The 22131-nt window shown below is 44.4% G+C and overlaps 1 protein-coding gene across 6 annotated transcripts in view; it reads right to left on the reverse strand.

Moving 5' to 3' along the window:
- The window catches only part of rimbp2 (RIMS binding protein 2), a 337590-nt gene that overhangs the window by 38423 nt on the left and 277036 nt on the right, over positions 1–22131 (reverse strand). For 5 of the 6 annotated variants that reach the window (XM_034169645.1, XM_034169646.1, XM_034169647.1 and 2 more), the window contains 5 exons: positions 15560–15741; positions 14453–14621; positions 14299–14361; positions 5096–5199; positions 4278–4349 (listed from right to left, as the gene is read on the reverse strand). In XM_034169645.1, the coding sequence (XP_034025536.1) occupies positions 4278–4349; positions 5096–5199; positions 14299–14361; positions 14453–14621; positions 15560–15741 (590 nt within the window). Of the gene's footprint in view, positions 1–4277; positions 4350–4750; positions 4778–5095; positions 5200–14298; positions 14362–14452; positions 14622–15559; positions 15742–22131 lie in introns of all 6 variants that reach the window. The other variant, XM_034169648.1, reaches the window with a different exon arrangement.

The raw sequence follows: 22131 nt of genomic DNA on the forward strand, positions 1-22131 counted from the left end.
TCATTTCTTAATAACATTTACATTTACTCTGATGGACTACCCAGCAGTGGGGAATAAGTTTCATTACACTAGAAGTCTTTCAGAAAGCGCTGTAACTAGGTTTAAGGATATGATTCCTTCTTTATGTTCTCTAATGCCATATACCAACACAGTGCAGAGTAGCTACCTAAACTCTGTAAGTGAGATAGAGTATCTCGTCAATAGTTTTACATCCTCATTGAAGACAACTTTGGATGCTGTAGCTCCTCTGAAAAAGAGAGCTTTAAATCAGAAGTGCCTGACTCCGTGGTATAACTCACAAACTCGTAGCTTAAAGCAGATAACCCGTAAGTTGGAGAGGAAATGGCGTCTCACTAATTTAGAAGATCTTCACTTAGCCTGGAAAAAGAGTCTGTTGCTCTATAAAAAAGCCCTCTGTAAAGCTAGGACATCTTTCTACTCATCACTAATTGAAGAAAATAAGAACAACCCCAGGTTTCTTTTCAGCACTGTAGCCAGGCTGACAAACAGTCAGAGCTCTATTGAGCCGAGTATTCCATTAACTTTAACTAGTAATGACTTCATGACTTTCTTTGCTAACAAAATTTTAACTATTAGAGAAAAAATTACTCATAACCATCCCAAAGACGTATCGTATCTTTGGCTGCTTTCAGTGATGCCGGTATTTGGTTAGACTCTTTCTCTCCGATTGTTCTGTCCTGAGTTATTTTCATTAGTTACTTCATCCAAAACCGTCAACATGTTTATTAGACCCCATTCCTGCCAGGCTGCTCAAGGAAGCCCTACCATTATTTAATGCTTCGATCTTAATATGATCAATCTATCTTTGTTAGTTGGCTATGTACCACAGGCTTTTAAGGTGGCAGTAATTAAAACCATTACTTAAAAAGCCATCACTTGACCCGCTATCTTAGCTAATTATAGGCCATCTCCACCTTCCTTTTCTCTCAGAAATTCTTGAAAGGGTAGTTGTAAACAGCTAACTGATCATCTGCAGAGGAATGGTCTATTTGAAGAGTTTCAGTCAGGTTTTAGAATTCATCATAGTACAGAAACAGCATTAGTGAAGGTTACAAATGATCTTCTTATGGTCTCGGACAGTGGACTCATCTCTGTGCTTGTTCTGTTAGACCTCAGTGCTGCTTTTGATACTGTTGACCATAAAATTTTATTACAGAGATTAGAGCATGCCATAGGTATTAAAGGCACTGCGCTGCGTGGGTTTGAATCCTATTTGTCTAATAGATTACAATTGTTCATGTAAATGGGGAATCTTCTTCACAGACTAAGTTAATTATGGAGTTCCACAAGGTTCTGTGCTAGGACCAATTTTATTCACTTTATACATGCTTCCCTTAGGCAGTATTATTAGACGGCATTGCTTAAATTTTCATTGTTACGCAGATGATACCCAGCTTTATCTATCCATCAATCAATCAATCAATTTTTTTATATAGCGCCAAATCACAACAAACAGTTGCCCCAAGGCGCTTTATATTGTAAGGCAAGGCCATACAATAATTATGTAAAACCCCAACGGTCAAAACGACCCCCTGTGAGCAAGCACTTGGCGACAGTGGGAAGGAAAAAACTCCCTTTAACAGGAAGAAACCTCCAGCAGAACCAGGCTCAGGGAGGGGGCAAGTCTTCTGCTGGGGACTGGTTGGGGCTGAGGGATAATGAAGCCAGAGGACACAAAACACCAATTAGCTAACTGCAGTATTGTCTTACAGACATAAAGACATGGATGACCTCTAATTTCCTGCTTTTAAACTCAGATAAAACTGAAGTTATTGTACTTGGCCCCACCAAATCTTAGAAACATGGGTGTCTAACCCAGATCCTTACTCTGGATGGCATTACCCTGACCCTAGTAATACTGTGAGAAATCTTGCAGTCATTTTTGATCAGTATATGTCTTCAATGCACATATTAAACAAATATGTAGGACTGCTTTTTTGCATTTACGCAATTCTCTAAAATCAGAAAGGGTCTTGTCTCAGCGTGATGCTGAAAAAACTAATTCCTGCATTTATTTTCCTCTAGGCTGGACTATTGTATTCATTATTATCAGGTTGTCCTAAAATGTTCCCTAAAAAAGCCTTCATTTAATTCAAAATGATGCAGCTAGAGTACTGACGGGGACTAGAAGGAGAGAGCATATCTCACCCATATTGGCCTCTCTTCATTGCTTCCTGTTAATTCTAGAATAGAATTTAAAATTCTTCTTCTTACTTATAAGGTTTTGAATAATCAGGTCCCATCTTATCTTAGGGACCGGTCGTATACCATATCACCCCAATAGAGCACTTCGCTCTCAGACTGCAGGCTTACTTGTAGTTCCTAGGGTTTGTAAGAGTAGAATGAGAGGCAGAGCCTTCAGCTTTCAGGCTCCTCTCCTGTGGAACCAGCTCCCAATTCAGATCAGGGAGACAGACACCCTCTCTACTTTTAAGATTAGGCTTAAACTTTCCTTTTTGCTAAAGCTTATAGTTAGGGCTGGATCAGGTGACCCTGACCATCCCTTAGTTATGCTGCTATAGACGTAGACTGCTGGGGGGTTCCCATGATGCACTGAGTGTTTCTTTCTCTTTTTGCTCTGTATGCACACTCTGCATTAATCATTAGTGATCGATCTCTGCTCCCCTCCACAGCATGTCTTTTTCCTGGTTCTCTCCCTCAGCCCCAACCAGTCCCAGCAGAAGACTGCCCCTCCCTGAGCCTGGTTCTGCTGGAGGTTTCTTCCTGTTAAAAGGGAGTTTTTCCTTCCCACTGTAGCCAAGTGCTTGCTCACAGGGGGTCGTTTTGACCGTTGGGGTTTTACATAATTATTGTATGGCCTTGCCTTACAATATAAAGCGCCTTGGGGCAACTGTTTGTTGTGATTTGGCGCTATATAAAAAATTGATTGATTGATTGATTGATTGGAAACTCCTCAAATTTAGTTTGTCACTCTGGTACCAATCACACATTAATTTTTCTCAGACGTTTTTGGTGGCCCACCATAGCTAAAGAGTTTTGAGACTTTATGTTGGTGTGTCAAAAAGATGTCAAAAAGCCCACCCTTTGCTGGTCTCATTCACCCACCCCTGATTTCTTCTTGCCCCTGCTCCTACATGTCAGTTGGTTTTGTATCTTGTCTATTGTTCATTCATTCATTTTCTGATGCTTGTCTGAGTCATGGTGGCAGTAACCAAGCAACTCAGCTGACACTTCTCTATCCTCAGCCAAGCCCTCTAACTCTACCTGGTGGATCCGGAGGTGTTTCCAAGCCAGCTTGGAAATAGGTGTCCTGGGTCTTAAGCCCAGATACCCAGCAGAGGAATCTTAATTCCACCACTTGTATCCATGACCTTGTTCTTTTGGTCATTTTCCAACATTAACAACCATAGGTGAGCATAGGGGTATAACTCGACTGGTACATTCAGAGTCTCACCATCTGGCTCAGCTCTTTCTTCATAACAACGATCCAGTACAGCACAAAACAACAGATGCAGATCCAAACAGTCTATTGATCTCGTGCTCCAACTTACCCTCACTTGTGAACAAGACCCTTACATAGTCACCTAACCTGCCTGGTGAGGAGTTGGTGGGCTGAACATGGATAAATAGAGCTTTGGCTGGTTACAGACTTCCAGACACACTAAGGGGGATCCATGGATCAAGTGACTGAACAGAAGTGGGATGAAGTTGTGTGACATCACGTCTGAATGCACTCTTCTGCATGGAGATGTGTGCAGTCTTGGAATCCCAGAATGCGCTTGCGGGATATGGGGCATTTTGTGGGCTGTTGGAGACGCAGCAGCGTTGGGGTGAAACCTAGGGAATGTCCTAATTGAGTGACTGATTTCACATAAGTACAATCACTCATTTACCTGGGACTCTGGTCAACTTGTCCCGTTGTCCTTTCAGCCATCTCTTATTGTGAACCTATGTGTTTAGTTAAGTGCAGTATTTTAAGCATTGCATACCCTGAAATTCTCATGTTGTTATTGGTAGCAGATGGTCACATGACTGAGTCTGGTCTGCTTGAGGTTTCTTCCTCTAACCAAAACCCATCTGAAGAAGTTTTTCCTGACCACTGTTGCTAGCTTGCTTGCTTGCAGGTGGGGGTAGTGTTTGACTGCACTCACGGGGGATGCCTTGGGGCGCCTGATGTTGTGATTTGTATAACTAAACTGAATTCAGTTGACTTGAATGAACCTCCAGTGCTGCATCCTCAGTAAGGATGTGTTTCAATGGCTGGTGATTCATGAGAATAAATAGTCCATACTTACATAATAAAAGCCATCTTCATCTATTTCCCCAAAAACTGTGATGACGTCACCGGCACAGAATGTCAGTTCTGCCTGTCAAAGAACAAAGACCTGGTGAGATACATCTGAGCTGCTGCATGTTATTCAGCAGCTCTGTTCTGCAAAAACATCAAATCCACTGAGGTTTGATGATTGTAAACACTTCTCCACATCAATGTGATGCATCTTAAACACAAGTGTCAGTTCAGTCTCAGCAGACTGTTGCAACTGAAAATGCATCAGCTGTTGGAATTCTGAGCACAGGACTGCACCACACCCAGGACACCTGTCCTACAAACACACAAACCAAACGGAAGAAGAAGTTTGACACAGTCACCAAACCGAGTAGGGGAAATGCATGAGGGGCTGCAGTAAAGACTGCCTCCGCTCCGGCACTCAAATGGGGAAGAAACACACAAAGCACAGGGTAGCGTCCCCTCCTCACCCTCACTCACCTCCTCGCTCAGTGTGCGGCCTTCATACTGTGTCAGTGGCAGTGCCAATAGAAAGGTGAGAGGAGTGAAAGCGTGGGTGGCCACAAACAGAACACGAAAAAAATGACTTCAGTCCGACAGCGAACACAGTGCAGACTCGTCCTAGGCTGCTGCTTCCTCCCTATGTGTAAGAGGGCTGCTGTCCTGAGCTACCACTGCTAAAATAACATCATGCCACTTTTTTCCCTTGTGTTTAAGCGGTTGAAGTAGCAGAACATTTCTACCATGAGATGTGATGTGCTTTGGCTGGTTTCATTCAAATGAAATGTCACAGCAGAGTGGTGATGGCTCTCAGGAGGACAGTACCTCAATGTCGATGTTTGGAGAGCTCTCTCGCGGGTCGTAATCATACAGTGCCACCATCCGATGTGTTGACATCGGGTGCTGACGCCCGCTTCTTCTGTTTCTCTCTACATAGTGAAAAAAAAGAACAAAGAACTCATCAAAGGGACAATGTAAATTTTTATATGAGCAAACGACATAAAGGCATGAGACAAGAGGCCCTTAAACGTTCATGAGATGAAATGTGTATCTGTACAATGTCTGTCCAAAAAGTATCGTATCTTTTTATTTTTTGCAAAAACCATATGGATTTGAATCACGTGTGATTGCATCAGCCAAACTTGAACCTTCGTGCGCATGCGTGAGTTTTTTCATGCCTGTCGGTTGCATCATTCGCCTGTGAGGAGGCTTTGAGTGAGCAGTGGTCCACCCCTCTCGTCGGATTTTTATTGCGAATAAATGTCTGAACGATTTGCGTGGCGGCGGAGCTGCATGGCGCAAAGCACCGCCGTGATGAAGCCTCACAGGACATGTTGGGGCATGTCCAGCTCATGCACAATTTCTCGCATACTCAAACGACTGAAAAGCAACCGGAAGCCATCTGAGCCACCTGAAAGCCGTCCTGTGAGACCAACACGGAGGTGGGTTTGTCCCGCGCCATGAGCAGCACGGTGGCACAATCATTTAATATGTGGGGCATTGAGTCATAAGGTTTCTTGTAGTCAGTTCAGGCTGTGCTCAGGTTGGTCTGCCTGGACTTTGAGTCCTGGTATACTGCTCTATCAACCAGTAACTGGTGCTTTGACCTTCTGATATTTTTCAGCCAATGCCCTTCTGAGCTGCGCTCATATGTTGACTCATGTACCTACTCAACTTGGTAGCTATGATGCCTGAGAGGAGTTTCCATGTTGTGGTGAGGTGGGTAATTGACCACTAGTTTGAGTGTTTTGGATGTCTTGTGGAGGTCCTTCATGGTCAGTTTTGTTCTGCCCTGTGTTAACAAGCCTGATTGGGGGGGTCCTGCTGTTGGTAGCCCACCTATCTGGGCTGGCAGGTGCTCATGGAGTACTGTTAAATTCTTCAGCCAGTCAGTGTGGATCATGTCAGGTCCTGGTGCTGTCAAGCTCTTCATGCCTGAGATTTAATGTTCGATATCTGCCTTCATCATGTTGATTGGTTTCGCATTGATGCTGTGTCCAGTATTGCTCAGTCTCAGCTCTGTGTGGGTCTGTCATTGTGCTACCACTTTGTGAAGGTGGAGGTATGCCCTGGATGGGTCACTGGCAGAGGAATCCTTCAAATCCAGTTACAAGCACCAGAGTTTAACTGTGTATACCTTTTGGTACATGTTTTAGAAAGATAATGTTAGCCATTTGAATTTTCAATAGGGGGCCAAGTAGGGGTCAACTGAAGAACTGCATAGGGGTCCAAATAAAAGAAAGTTCCAATCATATTGAAAGCTATACCACATTATGTGTCTGATCACAAAGATTCCAAAAAGGTATAGTTTGGACTATCTATGACTGAATGTTCTGGAGTTATGGGGTAAAAACAGCAAGCATGGCGACAAAGGTCACTTTCAGTTTGTGCAGGGGTCAAAAGTTAAAGTTGCTCCAATTATGGTAAAACATGATGCAAATTATTGGTTGAGTTAGTAGGATTTTAAAAAGGAATAGTTTGCACCATGTGTCATGCTTAGTTTCATGTTACGGGGTAACATCAGATTGTCAGACAAGATACACCACAGACAAGATACAGCAATTCATCCACAATTATTACTTGTTTACCGTAATAATGGCACACATCAGAATTAAAGACAACACATATACATTTGACATTGTTTATGTGCACTTTGAAACAGTCCATTATCCAAATTGAGGCAGTGTGAGTGTGGGGGGAGCCGCAGCAACATGGTCGTGCAGCCGCCAGCTTGGGGGGGAAGGAGAGGGGAGGAATGCCACCGTCCTTGCCGGAGTCCCAAGCTGATTTCACATGTCACATATGTCATAGAACATATAATGTTCTATGACATGTGACATAGATGTCACATGTCATAGAATCCAATGGATGTTGACCTTGTTTGACCTTTACTTTGGAGACCAAACATTCAGAACTATTCCATTTGCTAATCCTATTAGTTCCAAACTATACCTTTTTGGAATCATTGTCATCATATACATAATGTGGTATCACTTTCAGTATGATTGGAACATTTTAAAATTTTGACCCTGTGCAATTCTTCAATTGACCCCTACTTGGGCCCCTGTTGAAAATTCAAATGGCAAAAGTTATTTTTCTACAACATGTACCAAAAGGCAGACATAGTCAAACTTTGGGGCTTGTAACTGGATTTGAACGATTCTTACAGTTATCTGCTGTACTATTTGTTTGGCAGTTAGGGACATCTTGTTGTACAGTAGTGTTCAGAATAATAGTAGTGCTATGTGACTAAAAAGATTAATCCAGGATTTGAGTATATTTCTTATTGTTACATGGGAAACAAGGTACCAGCAGTGGTGGGCACAGATAACCAAAAAATTAACTTCAATAACAGATAATAAGATAACTGAAAAGTTATCTTTGATAAAGATAAACCGATAAACCACTCAAAAATGTATTGGAAGTTACAGATAACCGATAAACTCCAGTATTGTCTCTGGTACATTTGCAATTACTAATAAACTGAATTTGAGTTTTAACACCATGATTGCCTCTGGAAGCATCAAAAGACCCAAACAATAATAAGGCCCACACTTATGTGTTTGAACATCCTCCCCCTTGCTGGAAGCTCTTATTTAACACACAGCTTAAGGCACAGAACACAGCTCCCTACCCAATCACAATGCTCCGGTCAGGCGGAGGTCTTGGAAAATAAAGTCACAATGTCTTATGGTTTGGTGTATAAATAAAATGAATACTGATAGAATAACTCCATTAATGTCAATTCTGTCATTTGTACAAAGTTAAAATATAACATATATCTTTTAATGTTGAATAATGCACTAATTCTGAGGTTTTGTAACAAACACAGACAGATCACAAAGGATTCTGCGTAAAAGTGCCTCTGCTAAACACTGATTGGTTGAGTCATTCATTATGTAAACCAACACGTTAATGTCGTGTGTTGGTGGTTACAGATAAATGTACTTTTGTAAAATATTCCATTTTTTATTTGTAAAAACCGGCATTTTTACGGAGCCCTGGAAGTGTCATCGCAAAATGTTTTGCATGTGGAGAGAATGTGCGCTCATTTTATTATTGTTATTATTAGTTTTATGATGTGCGCATGTTTTATGATGATGAATAATTTTTCATTCATGCGAGAATTTTTTGGACCGAGTTTCAGGTTAATTGCGCGTCCTGCATCGTGTAGTGTACATGGAGTAACAAGCTGTGTTTAAGATCTCACGACCACCTCCTGATTGCCGATCATATGGTCGAATGAAAATCAAACCTGTTTGATATTATTCTGATCGGCCGTTGTGAGGGTATCCTGCTGCTGAGGGGCTACAAGCGTCCAACCACTCGCACTGTGCCTGTGCAAACACCGCAGAGCTGTCTTGTAATGTTTTTTTTTTTTGTCGTTTTGTTTTTAAACTTTGATGTCTCCCATCGAGACTTTTTTTCAATTATGTTTGAAAAAACTTAACTTATGATTAAAAATGTCATACATTGTCTGTTCATCTTCAGGACGAATACTGCCATGAACTGCCATGAACACTACTGGCCAGTAGATGGCAGTAGAGGCCTTGAAAACTTGCCAAAACAAGATTCCAAATAATCCATGTCTGCTACATTTAAGATGCGTGTAATTTAACAAACACAAATACAATAACATCTATAAACCCAGAGAATATATTCACGAGAGTTTTAGGCACTAGAGTTTAATGCTGCTGTCCGTGGAGCCTGAACAGAGTGTCTGAAATGCATTTGTCCTGTCGTGAATGTACTGAGATTACTCTATCATACCCATAATGCACTGCTGGGCACAGCATGTCCACACTAAAACCTTAAAAATTAGCACATTACTTTAAAACTAAAATATATATCTGATATTTTCACTTTATAAAACTTCAGACATGACAGTAATTTTAAATAACTTGTCTGAAATTAGTTTGGTTAAAATTTGAACCATAAGTTAAAAATGTATGCCTCTGGATGACTTGGGTGATATTGTCAGCGTATCAGTATGGTGTTAAAGGAATTTTTTTTTTTTTTTTTGTGACCAGTTCTTTTTTTGCTTGCAAAGGATAGAGTAGTTCTTCATAGAGACAGCTCTCTTCTGTTTGCAGAGGGTGGAACCATACATCTGTTTGGAAACTTTTAACAGGTAGGTGCTCAACTGATTTTAAATTTTAAAAATGTTTGCTGCTGTTCAGCTTTGTTTATTACGTTATCGGTCTAAAAGTTATCGGACAAAAATTTATCGGAAGATAATTAGTCTGATAATGGTTTTTAAAGTTATCTAAAAAGATAATCTGATAATGAAAACATTATCTTTGATAATTATCTGTTATCGGATTATCGGAACTGTGCCCACCACTGGGTACCAGTAGATTCAGTAGATTATCACAAATCCAGCAAGATCAAGCATTCATGATATGCACACTCTTAAGGCTATGAAATTGGGCTATTAGTAAAAAAAAATAGAAAAGGGGGTGTTCACAATAGTCAGTGAGTTTGGCAATTTTGTGGAACAAACAGGTGTGAATCAGGTGTCCCCTATTTAAGGATGAAGCCAGCACCTGATGAACATGCTTTTCTCTTTGAAAGCCTGAGGAAAATGGAATGTTCAAGACACTGTTGAGAAGAACAACGTAGTCTGATTAAACGTTGATTGGAGAGGGGAAAACTTATACCCAGGTGCACAAAATTATAGGCTGTTCATCTACAATGATCTCCAATGCTTTAAAATGGAAAAAAACAAACAAACAAAAAAAAACAGAGACGCGTGGAAGAAAACAGAAAACAACCATCAAAATAGATAGAAGAATAACCAGAATGGTAAAGGTTCATCCATTGATCAGCTCCAGGATGATCAACGACAGTCTGGAGTTACCTGTAAGTGCTGTGACAGTTAGAAGACGCCTGTGTGAAGCTAATTTATTTGCAAGAATCCCCCGCAAAGTCCCTCTGTTCAATAAAAGACGTGCAGAAGAGGTTACAATTTGCCCATGAACACATCAATTGGCCTAAAGAGAAATGGAGGAATATTTTGTGGACTGATGAGAGTAAAATTGTTCTTTTTGGGTCCAAGGGCCGCAGACAGTTTGTGAGACGACCCGCAAACTCTGAATTCAAGCCACAGTTCACAGTGAAGACAGTGAAGCATGGTGGTGCAAGCATCATGATATGGGCATGTTTCTCCTACTATGGTGTTTGGCCTATATATCACATACCAGGTATCATGGATCAGTTTGGATATGTCAAAATACTTGAAGAGGTCATGTTGCCTTATGCTGAAGAGGACATGCCCTTGAAATGGGTGTTTCAACAAAACAATGATCCCAAGCACACTAGTAAACCAGCAAAATCTTGGTTCTAAACCAACAAAATTAATGCCTTGTAGACGTGAAGAAATCATGAAAAACTGTGGTTATACAACTAAATACTATTTTAGTGATTCACAGGATTGATAAAAAAAAGCAGTTTGAACATAATAGTTTTGAGTTTGTTGTGTCAACAGCAGATGCTACTATTATTGTGAACACCCCCTTTTCTACTTTTTTTTACTAATAGCCCAATTTCATAGCCTTAAGAGTGTGCATATCATGAATGCTTGGTCTTGTTGGATTTGTGAGAATCTACTGGTACCTTGTTTCCCATGTAACAATAAGAAATATACTCAAAACCTGGATTAATCTTTTTAGTCACATAGCACTACTATTATTCTGAACACTACTGTACACTGTGGTTATGAACTGATGAAACTCATGAGACAGAGAAAAGGACATAACAACACTGCTGAAAGTCCTCTCACAGTCACTGAGCTACAGTATCGCTCATTAACATACAAACATAGCCCTCCTCCCAGAGCGCTGAAACACACTGTAAAATCACTAAGGATTAAAACACACAACCCCTGGCAATAATGATGGAATCACCGGCCTCGGAGGATGTTCATTCAGTTGTTTAATTTTGTAGAAAAAAAGCAGATCACAGACATGACACAAAACTAAAGTCATTTCAAATGGCAACTTTCTGGCTTTAAGAAACACTATAAGAAATCAGGAAAAAAATAATTGTGGCAGTCAGTAACAGTTACTTTTTTAGACCAAGCAGAGGAAAAAAATATGGAATCACTCAATTCTGAGGAAAAAATGATGGAATCATGAAAACCAAAAGAACGCTCCAACACATCACTAGTATTTTGTTGCACCACCTCTGGCTTTTCTAACAGCTTGCAGTCTCTGAGGCATGGACTTAATGAGTGACAAACAGTACTCTTCATCAATCTGGCTCCAACTTTCTCTGATTGCTGTTGCCAGATCAGCTTTGCAGGTTGGAGCCTTGTCATGGACCATTTTCTTCAACTTCCACCAAAGATTTTCAATTGGATTAAGATCCGGACTATTTGCAGGCCATGACATTGACCCTATGTGTCTTTTTCAAGGAATGTTTTCACAGTTTTTGCTCTATGGCAAGATGCATTATCATCTTGAAAAATGATTTCATCATCCCCAAACATCCTTTCAATTGATGGGATAAGAAAAGTGTCCAAAATATCAACATAAACTTGTGCATTTATTGATGATGTAATGACAGCCATCTCCCCAGTGCCTTTACCTGACATGCAGCCCCATATCATCAATGACTGTGGAAATTTACATGTTCTCTTCAGGCAGTCATCTTTAGAAATCTCATTGGAACGGCACCAAACAAAAGTTCCAGCATCATCACCTTGCCCAATGCAGATTCAAGATTCATCACTGAATATTAGAGGTGCACCGATCGATCGGGCACCGATCATTATCGGCCGATCACGCCTTGATCGGTTTGATCGGTGATCGGGAGCGCTTGGTCCTGTCATATGACACGCCCAGCCAAGAGCATGTGTAGTTTCAAAATGGCTTCGCCGGTCTGCACTTTTTTTGCGGTGTCAAAAATAGACATGAAATTTGTTATTTGCAACACTTGCGACTAGGGATGGGTATCGAGAACTGGTTCCTTTCAGGTATCGTTAAGAAATGATTCGATCCAACGACATCAATAAGCTTTTTGCTTAACGATTCTGTTATCGGTCCTTCAGAGTGGCTGTTGTTTTGGGGGGTGTTTGTCAGGAAAATGATAATTTCTGTACATTGATTACAGACCCTGCAGCGGGTCCGTGATCAACTTTTCTGCAGCGCGGCTTTGCTCTGAACCTTGAACCAATCGAAGCAGTGGTTCGCAGATTGAAGCAATGCTTCGATCAGACTAACGAGCAGATCTGATTTGATGCAGGTGTTAGTTTTGTGGATGAAAATTTACAGGGTGATTCCATAATTTATTCCTCAGAATTGACTGATTCCATATTTTTTTCCTCTGCTTGGTCTAAAAAAGTAACCGTTACTGACTGCCACAATTTTTTTTCTGATTTCTTATAGTGTTTCTTAAAGCCAGAAAGTTGCCATTTGAAATCATGTCTGTGATCTGCTTTTTTTCTACAAAATTAAACAACTGAATGAACATCCTCCGAGGCCGGTGATTCCATAATTATTGCCAGGGGTTGTAGAAGACACATTGAACACCAACAGCAGACGACAAGCTCTCACTCACTGCCGGTTGCTGCTTGTGCATGTGCCCAATCTACACTCATTCTAGGAGCCTGTTTCTTATCAGTATGTCCTGGTTTTCCAACAGCTGATGCAGACATTGTTACCTCGTGTGACAGTCAAGCCAGTGTGGCATTAGTTGTATGTATCTTGCCCATCTTCCAAGGTAGGCTGCAGCATGGAGAAAGGTAATTCATACATGGCTGGGTCCCCCATCACCACATTTGCTACCAGAGAGTAGCAAAGAGACCAGCTACCATTCATTTTCAATCAGAGTGGTCATGAACAACAGCAGTGCTTTTTGCAGTCTTTCTTGATTTTCACAAAGTATTTGATTCAGCTGATCAGGCTGCTCTCTGGGACATCCTGAGAATTCATGGAATCCCCAAGAACTTACTGAACATCACAGCCAGCCTGTACTCAGATACTTTAAGTACTATGCAGAGACTCTGAGTTGTTGTCAGTGAAAATGTGCTGGTGCGGGCTGCGTTCTGATGTCTACACTGTTCAGTGCTTGCATGGAGTGGATGTTGGGGAGGGTTGTTGAAACCAGTGACTTGGGTGCTTTTGTTGGTGAGGAAAGGTTTGTAATTATCCTGGATCAAGACTAAGATTCAGGCTTTGAACAACTTCCTGGACTCAGCCATCAGTGCGTCTTTATGTGGAGAAAGAGTTGACCTTGTGGAGACATTCTCGTATCTCGGCAATGACATACATGTCTCTGGTCCTCAGCCTTTCAGATTGAGAGCTGCCTGGGAATAACGTATGGAGTCATGAAGCCAGTGGACAGAGGTGTTTGGCAGTGCCCGTATCTTTGCAGGGGAATGAAGATGCAAGTCTTTCAGGTCCCGGTGCTGCCTGTCTGGATGAATATTTGAGTGACTGAAGGCAATGACTGGATGTCTTTGGTACACGATCTCTTAGGAGGGTCCTTGGTTACCCTTGGAATGATGTTGTATCAAATGAGTGGTTACTTAGAGAGACTAAGATTAGGAGGATCATGTGCATTGTGAGAGAGCATCGACATTTTGGCCATGTGGTTTGTTTCTTTGTGCATGAGGTGCCTGAGTGCTGAGGGTTCCAGTAGCTGCCAAAGACCAAGAGGATGCCCATGTTTCACCTGACTGCACCTGGTTCTTTTCGAGATTAGACTGGTTGTCTGCCTGGGTGGTTGCCATCCACCCGAGATGGTTCCATGGTGTGGTGGATGTGGTGAGGTGCCACAGCAGTGATGCTCACAGACTTGATTTGACTTGCTGTGTAGTGTACTGTGTGTGGACATGATATCTGTTCTAAACATGGGTATGGTGAGTGCTACGTGGAGCACCTGCAAGAAATCTACTCCTGTGACCATCTGCAATGTTCAGCAACTCTTCTGTTAAGGACAATAATGAAGCCAAAAGCACTTCAGAGATACAGAATATCAGAATAATAAAACTGAAATAAATAGTAAATATGAAACTGTAAACAAACCTCTCTTAGATTTTCTGGATCTACGATTGACTGAGCGTTCATCTTTGTAATGGTCGCAGTTTACTTGACAGGAAAGAAGGAAAGAATAATGGTGTCAGTCAGTGGAAAACAGATGAACAAAGTGAGCATGTGAGCAAAGAAAGGAGACACCAACCTAACTTGTCCACAGGAGTGTTGAGTGGGAGGAAGCCCTGTTTCAGGAGCTGATCCACCATCTCATCATCTTCTGTCTGGATCTCAGACACCATGTTACAGGGGATCAGACCCACGCGGTCGTGGATCTCTGCCCTGTAGAAGCCATCATTGTCTTTATTGCCAAACACCTGAGAAAAGCAAAACACAAAGATGGCCTGAAATGAAACTCCAGTGTGTTTATTAAGGATTGTGACCGTGTCCAGACTCCTACGATATGTAAAAACAGAGACAAACAATCACAAATCATTTAACACGTCTACCTTAGTATTTCCTGAAAATATGAACATGAGTGATGTGTTTTTTCAAGCCTATGAAATAACAACAATTAACAACAATTTACGTAAATGGAACTCTTAAAGTGAGGCCTTGAGCTCCATGTTCTGATATACCTGATTATATGTTATATCTGAGCAATTTGAAAAGGCTATCTTCAATTATTAAAATTTTAATCCTATACAATATAATTAAATGATGAAAGCAGTTCCTATCCATTTAAGGCCTGCATTTTAAATCTAGGACAGCTTAAAGCCATGTTTAGAATATGGCTGAGTGCCAACCCCTCCTGTATTTAAAGCAAGTGACCATGAAGGTATGTGATTTTAATCACTGTTAAACAGGACTCCATCATTATCATCCCAAGAAAAGCTGAAAATGACCAAATCCTCAATTATTCCTCTAAACAGTGCAAAGAACAAAAATAGAATTTATTTTTGACAGAACCACATTTATGAACAATCATGACACACTGAGGTTAGAGACGTGGATCTGTGAGCAGAGGGTTCTTGGTTTAAATCCCCTTCTCACCTGAAAATTACTAAAGCCACTATAGCAAGGTCCTTAATCCCTACATTGCTGAGTGAAAGGGTGAATGTCAGACATCCCTGCAGTGTGTTGAAAAACACACTTAATAAATTCCATTACCTTTTTTCACTTACTCAGTAAAATGCTCACAATGCACAAAAAACTTAGAGCTGAGATCACCAGCTAACGCCGGTCAACAAAAGTGTACAGTTAAATGAATTTAAAAACCTTCTAGATTAGTTAAAGATTTTTAAGTCAAAACTACCTTGATGATCTGGCCTTCCTTGAAAGGCAACTCCTCATCAGCAGCATCAGGGTTCGGAGACATGGAGAGGGGATTGTAATCAAAGAGAGCCACGAACACCCGGGTCAAGTCCTCTGGATCGGAGTCCTCAAAGTACTCAGGTGAGCGCCGTCCTCGGCTGTGTCTGCGCCCGCTGGAGCCATCTGAAACACAGACCAGGTCTCTGCTGCTACGACTGGCTTTAAATAACCACACTGGCTGCAATGGCATCGCGTCCAGAAGGTGTGTGTTTCAGCAGAAGGTGTGACTGTGTTGAAGCTGAACAGGCACAGAGAGCAGAAGGTGTGGGTGTGTTGGAGCTCCAAAGGCACAAAGCACGGAAGGTGTGGGATTGTTGGAACTCCAAAAGCACAAAGAGCAGAAGGTGTGGGTTTGTTGGAGCTCCAAAGGCACAGACAGCAGAAGGTGTGGGATTGTTGGAGCTCCAAAGGCACAAAGGGCAGAAGGTGTGGGTTGTTGGAGCTCCAAAGGCACAGACAGCAGACGTTGTGGGTTTGTTGGAGCTCCAAAGGCACAGAGAGCAGAAGGTGTGGGATTGTTGGAGCTCCAAAGGCACAGAGAGCAGAAGGTGTTGGTTTGTTTGAGCTCCAAAGGCACAGAGAGCAGAAGGTGTGGGTTTGTTGGAGTTCCAAAGGCACAGACAGCAGAAGGTGTGGGTTTGTTTGAGCTCCAAAGGCACAGAGAGCAGAAGCTGTGGGTGTGTTGGCGCTCCAAAAGCACAAAGAGCAGAAGGTGTGGGTTTGTTTGCGCTCCAAAGGCACAAAGAGAAGAAGGTGTGGGTTTGTAGGAGCTCCAAAAGCACAGATAGCAGAAGAAGTGAGTTTGTTGGAGCTCCAAAAGCACAATGAGCAGAAGGTGTGGGTTTGTTAGAGCTTCAAAAGCACAAAGAGCAGAAAGTGTGGGTTTGTTGGAGCTCCAAAAGCACAGAGAACAGAAGGTGTGGGTTTGTTTGAGCTCCAAAAGCACAGAGAGAAGAAGGTGTGGGTTTGTTTGAGCTCCAAAAGCACAGAGAGCAGAAGGTGTGGGTTTGTTTGAGCTCCAAAGGCACAAAGAGCAGGAGGTGTGGAATTGTTGGAGCTCCAAAGGCACAAAGCGCAGAAGGTGTGGGATTGTTGGAGCTCCAAAGGCACAGAGAGCAGAAGTTGTGGGTTTGTTTGAGCTCCAAAGGCACAAAGAGCAGAAGGTGTGGAATTGTTGGAACTCCAAAAGCACAAACAGCAGAAGGTGTGGGATTGTTGGAGCTCCAAAGGCACAAAGCGCAGAAGGTATGGGATTGTTGGAGTTCCAAAGGCACAGACAGCAGAAGGTGTGGGTTTGTTTGAGCTCCAAAGGCACAGAGAGCAGAAGCTGTGGGTTTGTAGGAGCTCCAAAAGCACAGATAGCAGAAGAAGTGAGTTTGTTGGAGCTCCAAAAGCACAATGAGCAGAAGGTGTGGGTTTGTTGGAGCTCCAAAAGCACAAAGAGCAGAAAGTGTGGGTTTGTTGGAGCTCCAAAAGCACAGAGAACAGAAGGTGTGGGTTTGTTTGAGCTCCAAAAGCACAGAGAGAAGAAAGTGTGGGTTTGTTTGAGCTCCAAAAGCACAGAGAGCAGAAGGTGTGGGTTTGTTTGAGCTCCAAAGGCACAAAGAGCAGAAAGTGTGGAATTGTTGGAGCTCCAAAGGCACAAAGCGCAGAAGGTGTGGGATTGTTGGAGCTCCAAAGGCACAGAGAGCAGAGGTTGTGGGTTTGTTTGAGCTCCAAAGGCACAAAGAGCAGAAGGTGTGGAATTGTTGGAGCTCCAAAGGCACAGAGAGCAGAAGGTGTTGGTTTGTTTGAGTTCCAAAGGCACAGACAGCAGAAGCTGTGGGTTTGTTGGAGCTCCAAAGGCACAGACAGCAGAAGGTGTGGGTTTGTTGGAGCTCCAAAGGCATAGAAAGCAGAAGGTATGGGTTTGTTGTAGGTGACAGGTGAAGGTGAGCAGATGTGCGGTTGAAAAAAGCTCCAGGGAATCAAATCACTCATGAGACTTTTGGGACTGACTGCTTCAGGAACTAATGGCAGAGTGGCTTTGGTGGTGACCTACCAGGTTCTTTGTTCACCAGCTCTGCTGGCTGGAGTGATGCTCACAAAACCCAAAGAGAACACATAAGTCCCCCGGAACCATACGGTGGTTGTGTTGAAACGTGCGCGGACTTTCTGATGCAGTGTGCACTCGTTTTTTTCACAACGACCCGTTATGTACGCGTCAGAGCACAGCCGGGTGGCTTACGTGATTAACTTACTTCGGGGCAGAGCATGTGCCTGGGCTACGGTGCTCTGGGAACGAGATTCACGGGTCCTCTCTACTTATACTGAGTTTATAAGGGAGTTTCGACTGGTGTTCGATCATCCCAATAGAGGCGAGGCCGCTTCTAATATGCTGCTGTCAATGAGACAGGGACGACGGAGGGCAGCTGATTACGCAATCGACTTCCGCATCGCGGCAGCGAGGTCCAGTTGGAATTCAGTCTCACTCCGCGCCGCCTTTGTAAATGGGCTGTCTCCGGCCCTAAAGGAGCATCTGGTGGCTAAGGATCAGCCGCGGGATTTAGATGGGCTTATCGATCTAGTTATTTGTCTTGACAATCAGTTAGAGGAATACAAGTGGGAGCGAGACGAAGGGCGTGGCCGGGTGCGCATCGTCCCTCTCCCTTCCAGGTCTGAAGCAGTGCCGTCCTCTCCCCGCTCCAAATCAAATCAGTTTTATTTATATAGCGCCAAATCACAACAAACAGTTGCCCCAAGGCGCCTTATATTGTAAGGCAAGGCCATACAATAATTACGGAAAAACCCCAACGGTCAAAACGACCCCCTGTGAGCAAGCACTTGGCGACAATGGGAAGGAAAAACTCCCTTTTAACAGGAAGAAACCTCCAGCAGAACCAGGCTCAGGGAGGGGCAGTCTTCTGCTGGGACTGGTTGGGGCTGAGGGAGAAAGCCAGACCTTTCTGCGTAGCACCAGCTCCCCCTGCTGACGAAGCTATGGACATGAGCAGGGTGAAAATGAAAGTAAAACAAAGGAGGCTGGCATGTGGAGATTGTATTTACTGTGGCTCCAATGAGCATGCGCAGAATTTGGGGCCCCAGGCGGTTAAACACCAAAGCTCAACCTTAGAGACTGGGCTAAGAGTGAGCTATACAAACCACACGGGTGTCCCACGCAAATGCGCACGACTCCCAGTCACAATCCTCTGTGGGGATTTAACCCTTACCGCTCCAGCACTGATTGACACAGGATCGGAAGGGAACATACTGGGTAGTAGGTGGGCTAAGGTTGTAGGGCTCCCTCTGGTGGCCGTTCCTTCACCATTAAAGGTGCGGGCGCTAGATGGCACCCTACTACCAGAAATCACACACCAGACACAGCCTTTAACCTTGGTTGTCTCTGGGAATCACAGGGAGGAGATTGTGTTCTTTGTAACACCTTCTACCTCCAGGATAATTTTGGGCTTTCCATGGAGGGTAAAGCACAATCCCCGGATTGATTGGCCATCTGGGGATGTGGCTCAATGGAGCGAAACCTGCCACCGGGAGTGTTTAAGATGCTCGGTGCCACCTGGTGATGAAGTTAAAGAGGAGGTCAGAGTCCCCCCAATCTCACGGAGGTGCCGGCTGAATATCATGACCTTGCTGATGTCTTCAGCAAGGATCTGGCACTCACCCTGCCCCCGCATCGACCGTATGATTGTGCCATTGATTTGGTTCCAGGTGCTGAGTATCTGTCCAGCAGACTGTACAACCTCTCACGTCCTGAACGTGAATCAATGGAGACCTACATCCGGGACTCATTAGCTGCCGGGCTAATCCAAAATTCTTCATCCCCGTTAGATGCAGGTTTCTTTTTTGTGGGCAAGAAGGACGGCGTTCTCCGTCCATGCATTGATTATAGAGGGCTGAACGAGATCACGGTTCGCAACCGATACCCGTTACTTCTATTGGATTCAGTGTTCACGCCCCTGCATAGAGCCAAAATTTTCACAAAACTGGATCTTAGGAATGATTACCATCTGGTTTGGATACGGAAGGGAGACCCCCTTAGGGCACTTTGAGAACCTGGTCATGCCGTTCAGCCTCACCAACACCCCCGCGACGTTTCAGGCTTTGGTTAATGACATTTTGCGGGATTTCCTGCACCGATTCGTCTTCGTATATCTAGACGATATCCTCATTTTCTCCCAGGACTCTGAGACTCATGTCAAGCATATCCGTCAGGTCCTTTAGTGGTTATTGGAGAACCGGCTGTTTGTGAAGGCCGAGAAGTGTGAGTTCCATCGCACTTCTTTGTCCTTCCTGGGGTTTATTATCTCCTCCAACTCCGTCGCACCTGATCCGGCTAAGGTAGCTGCGGTGAGAGATTGGCCCCAACCAGTAAATTGTAGGAAGCTGCAACAGTTCCTAGGGTTTGCCAATTTTTACAGAAGGTTCATTAAGGGCTATAGTCAGGTAGTTAGCCCCCTTACAGCCCTGACCTCCACCAAAGTCCCCTGCACCTGGTCGGATCGTTGCGAAGCCGCGTTTAGAGAGTTGAAACACCGGTTTTCGACTGCACCAGTTCTGGTGCAGCCCGATCCTAGTCACCAGTTTATCGTTGAAGTGGATGCCTCTGACTCAGGGATAGGAGCCGTGTTGTCCCAGAGCAGGGAGTCCGATAGTGTTCTCCACCACTGTGCTTACTTCTCCCGCAGGTTAACCCCCGCTAAATGGAACTATGACGTTGGCAAACGTGAACTCCTGGCTGTGAAAGAGGCCCTTGAGGAGTAAAGACATATGTGTAGGGAGCTGTGGTCCCATTTGTGGTTCTCACTGACCACCGGAACCTGGAATATATCCAGACCACTAAGCGGCTGAACCCCAGGCAAGCACGATGGTCACTATTTTTTGGACGCTTCAACTTCAAAATCACCTGCCACCCCGGGACCAAGAACATCCAGTCTGACGCCCTGTCCCGGGTGCACAAAGAGGAAGTTGGAGCAAGGCTGTTGGACCCACCAGACACCATCTTACCGGAGTCCACTATCGTCGCAACCCTCACATGGGTCGTGGAGGGAGTGGTTAAGGAGGCCCTGACGCGAAACCCAGATCCCGGAGGTGGACCATCCAACAGACTGTACGTGCCACCAGACGCTCGGACTGCTGTGTTGGACTTCTGTCACGGTTCCAAGCTCTCCTGCCATCCAGGGGTGCGAAGGACCATGGCAGTGGTCCGGCAGCAGTTCTGGTGGCCGTCAGTCGAAGCCAACACCAGGGACTACATCCGGGCATGCACCACCTGCGCCAGGGGCAAGGCTTCCCACCAGCCGGAGAAGGGGCTCCTCCAGCCGTTACCTGTGCCTTGTCGCCCCTGGTCCCACATCGGAGTGGACTTCGTTACGGGTCTCCCTGCATCCCAGGGTAAAACGGTCATCATGACGATAGTGGACCGGTTCTTGAAGCCGACCCACTTCATGGGTAAAATAGTCAAGGTGATCAGCCCTGCTGCTGCAGTAAAACTATTACTCCTGGCATCGCTAAAGATTCACCCTGTTTTTCATGTGTCCCGGATCAAACCACACCACACGTCAGACCTCTGTACCCTGGACCGGCACCACCTCCTGCCCGGCTCATCGATGGAGAACCAGCTTGGACCATCAAAAAAACTCCTTGACGTTCGTCGGAGGGGCCGGGGTTACCTATATCTGGTAGACTGGGAGGGGTATGGCCCCGAGGAATGCTCCTGGGTGAAGAGGAGCTTCATTTTGGATCCCGCCCTCCTGGTGGATTTCTACCGAGACCACCCAGACAAGCCGGGTCGGGCGCCAGGAGGCACCCGTTGAGGGGGGGAACCTGTTATGTGGGCCCCTGAAGAGGAGGTACTGCTGGCCCACCACCAGATGGCGCCCTGCCATGCTGGCACCTTTTGGCCCTTAGAGGGCGCACGGGCCTGGTGGCCTCCTTGGGCACCACCAGGTGCGCTCCATTGGCTGTCAGCTGCTTGTCATCATCATCATCATCACCCATAAAAGCCTGGGAAGGACACCATAACTCTGCCAAGTTATCAGCTTACCACACAGGTAAACTACTCAGCCGTTTTGTGCCGCACGCACATTCATTGCTACTGAAGTCTTTGCAGTTGTGATTTATATACTTGCAACTTGTAGCCGGGTTTGTGGGAAGTTTGGAGGAGTTGGCGTCTCCACTCCTCACTTCTTACTAAGTATAACAATTGACACTTCACATTCTCAGGTTTTCCTCTGCACTCTGGGAGTATTTGGATTTATTCCTTCAGGAGGATTACTGAGTTTTGCTGACTGTTTGCTGGGTGTACACACACCCACCTAATCTGTTTTTTGCTCCTGCCAGCAGTACCGGTCCGACAGCCTCGAGCGGTGGCCACCTGGGGTACCAGAACTTGGCGGCTCTGGTGTATTGCAGGCTTCCGGCTGGCGGTGGGACTTCATGGGCTCCGGCTCTTCTCTGGATAGGCGTCTCCTACCCTCGGGCCTGCCCACGTGTCACCATTTTGTTATTAATTGGTCT

The sequence above is a fragment of the Thalassophryne amazonica genome, chromosome 5 (genome assembly GCF_902500255.1).
Source record: "Thalassophryne amazonica chromosome 5, fThaAma1.1, whole genome shotgun sequence".
NCBI lineage: Eukaryota > Metazoa > Chordata > Actinopteri > Batrachoidiformes > Batrachoididae > Thalassophryne > Thalassophryne amazonica.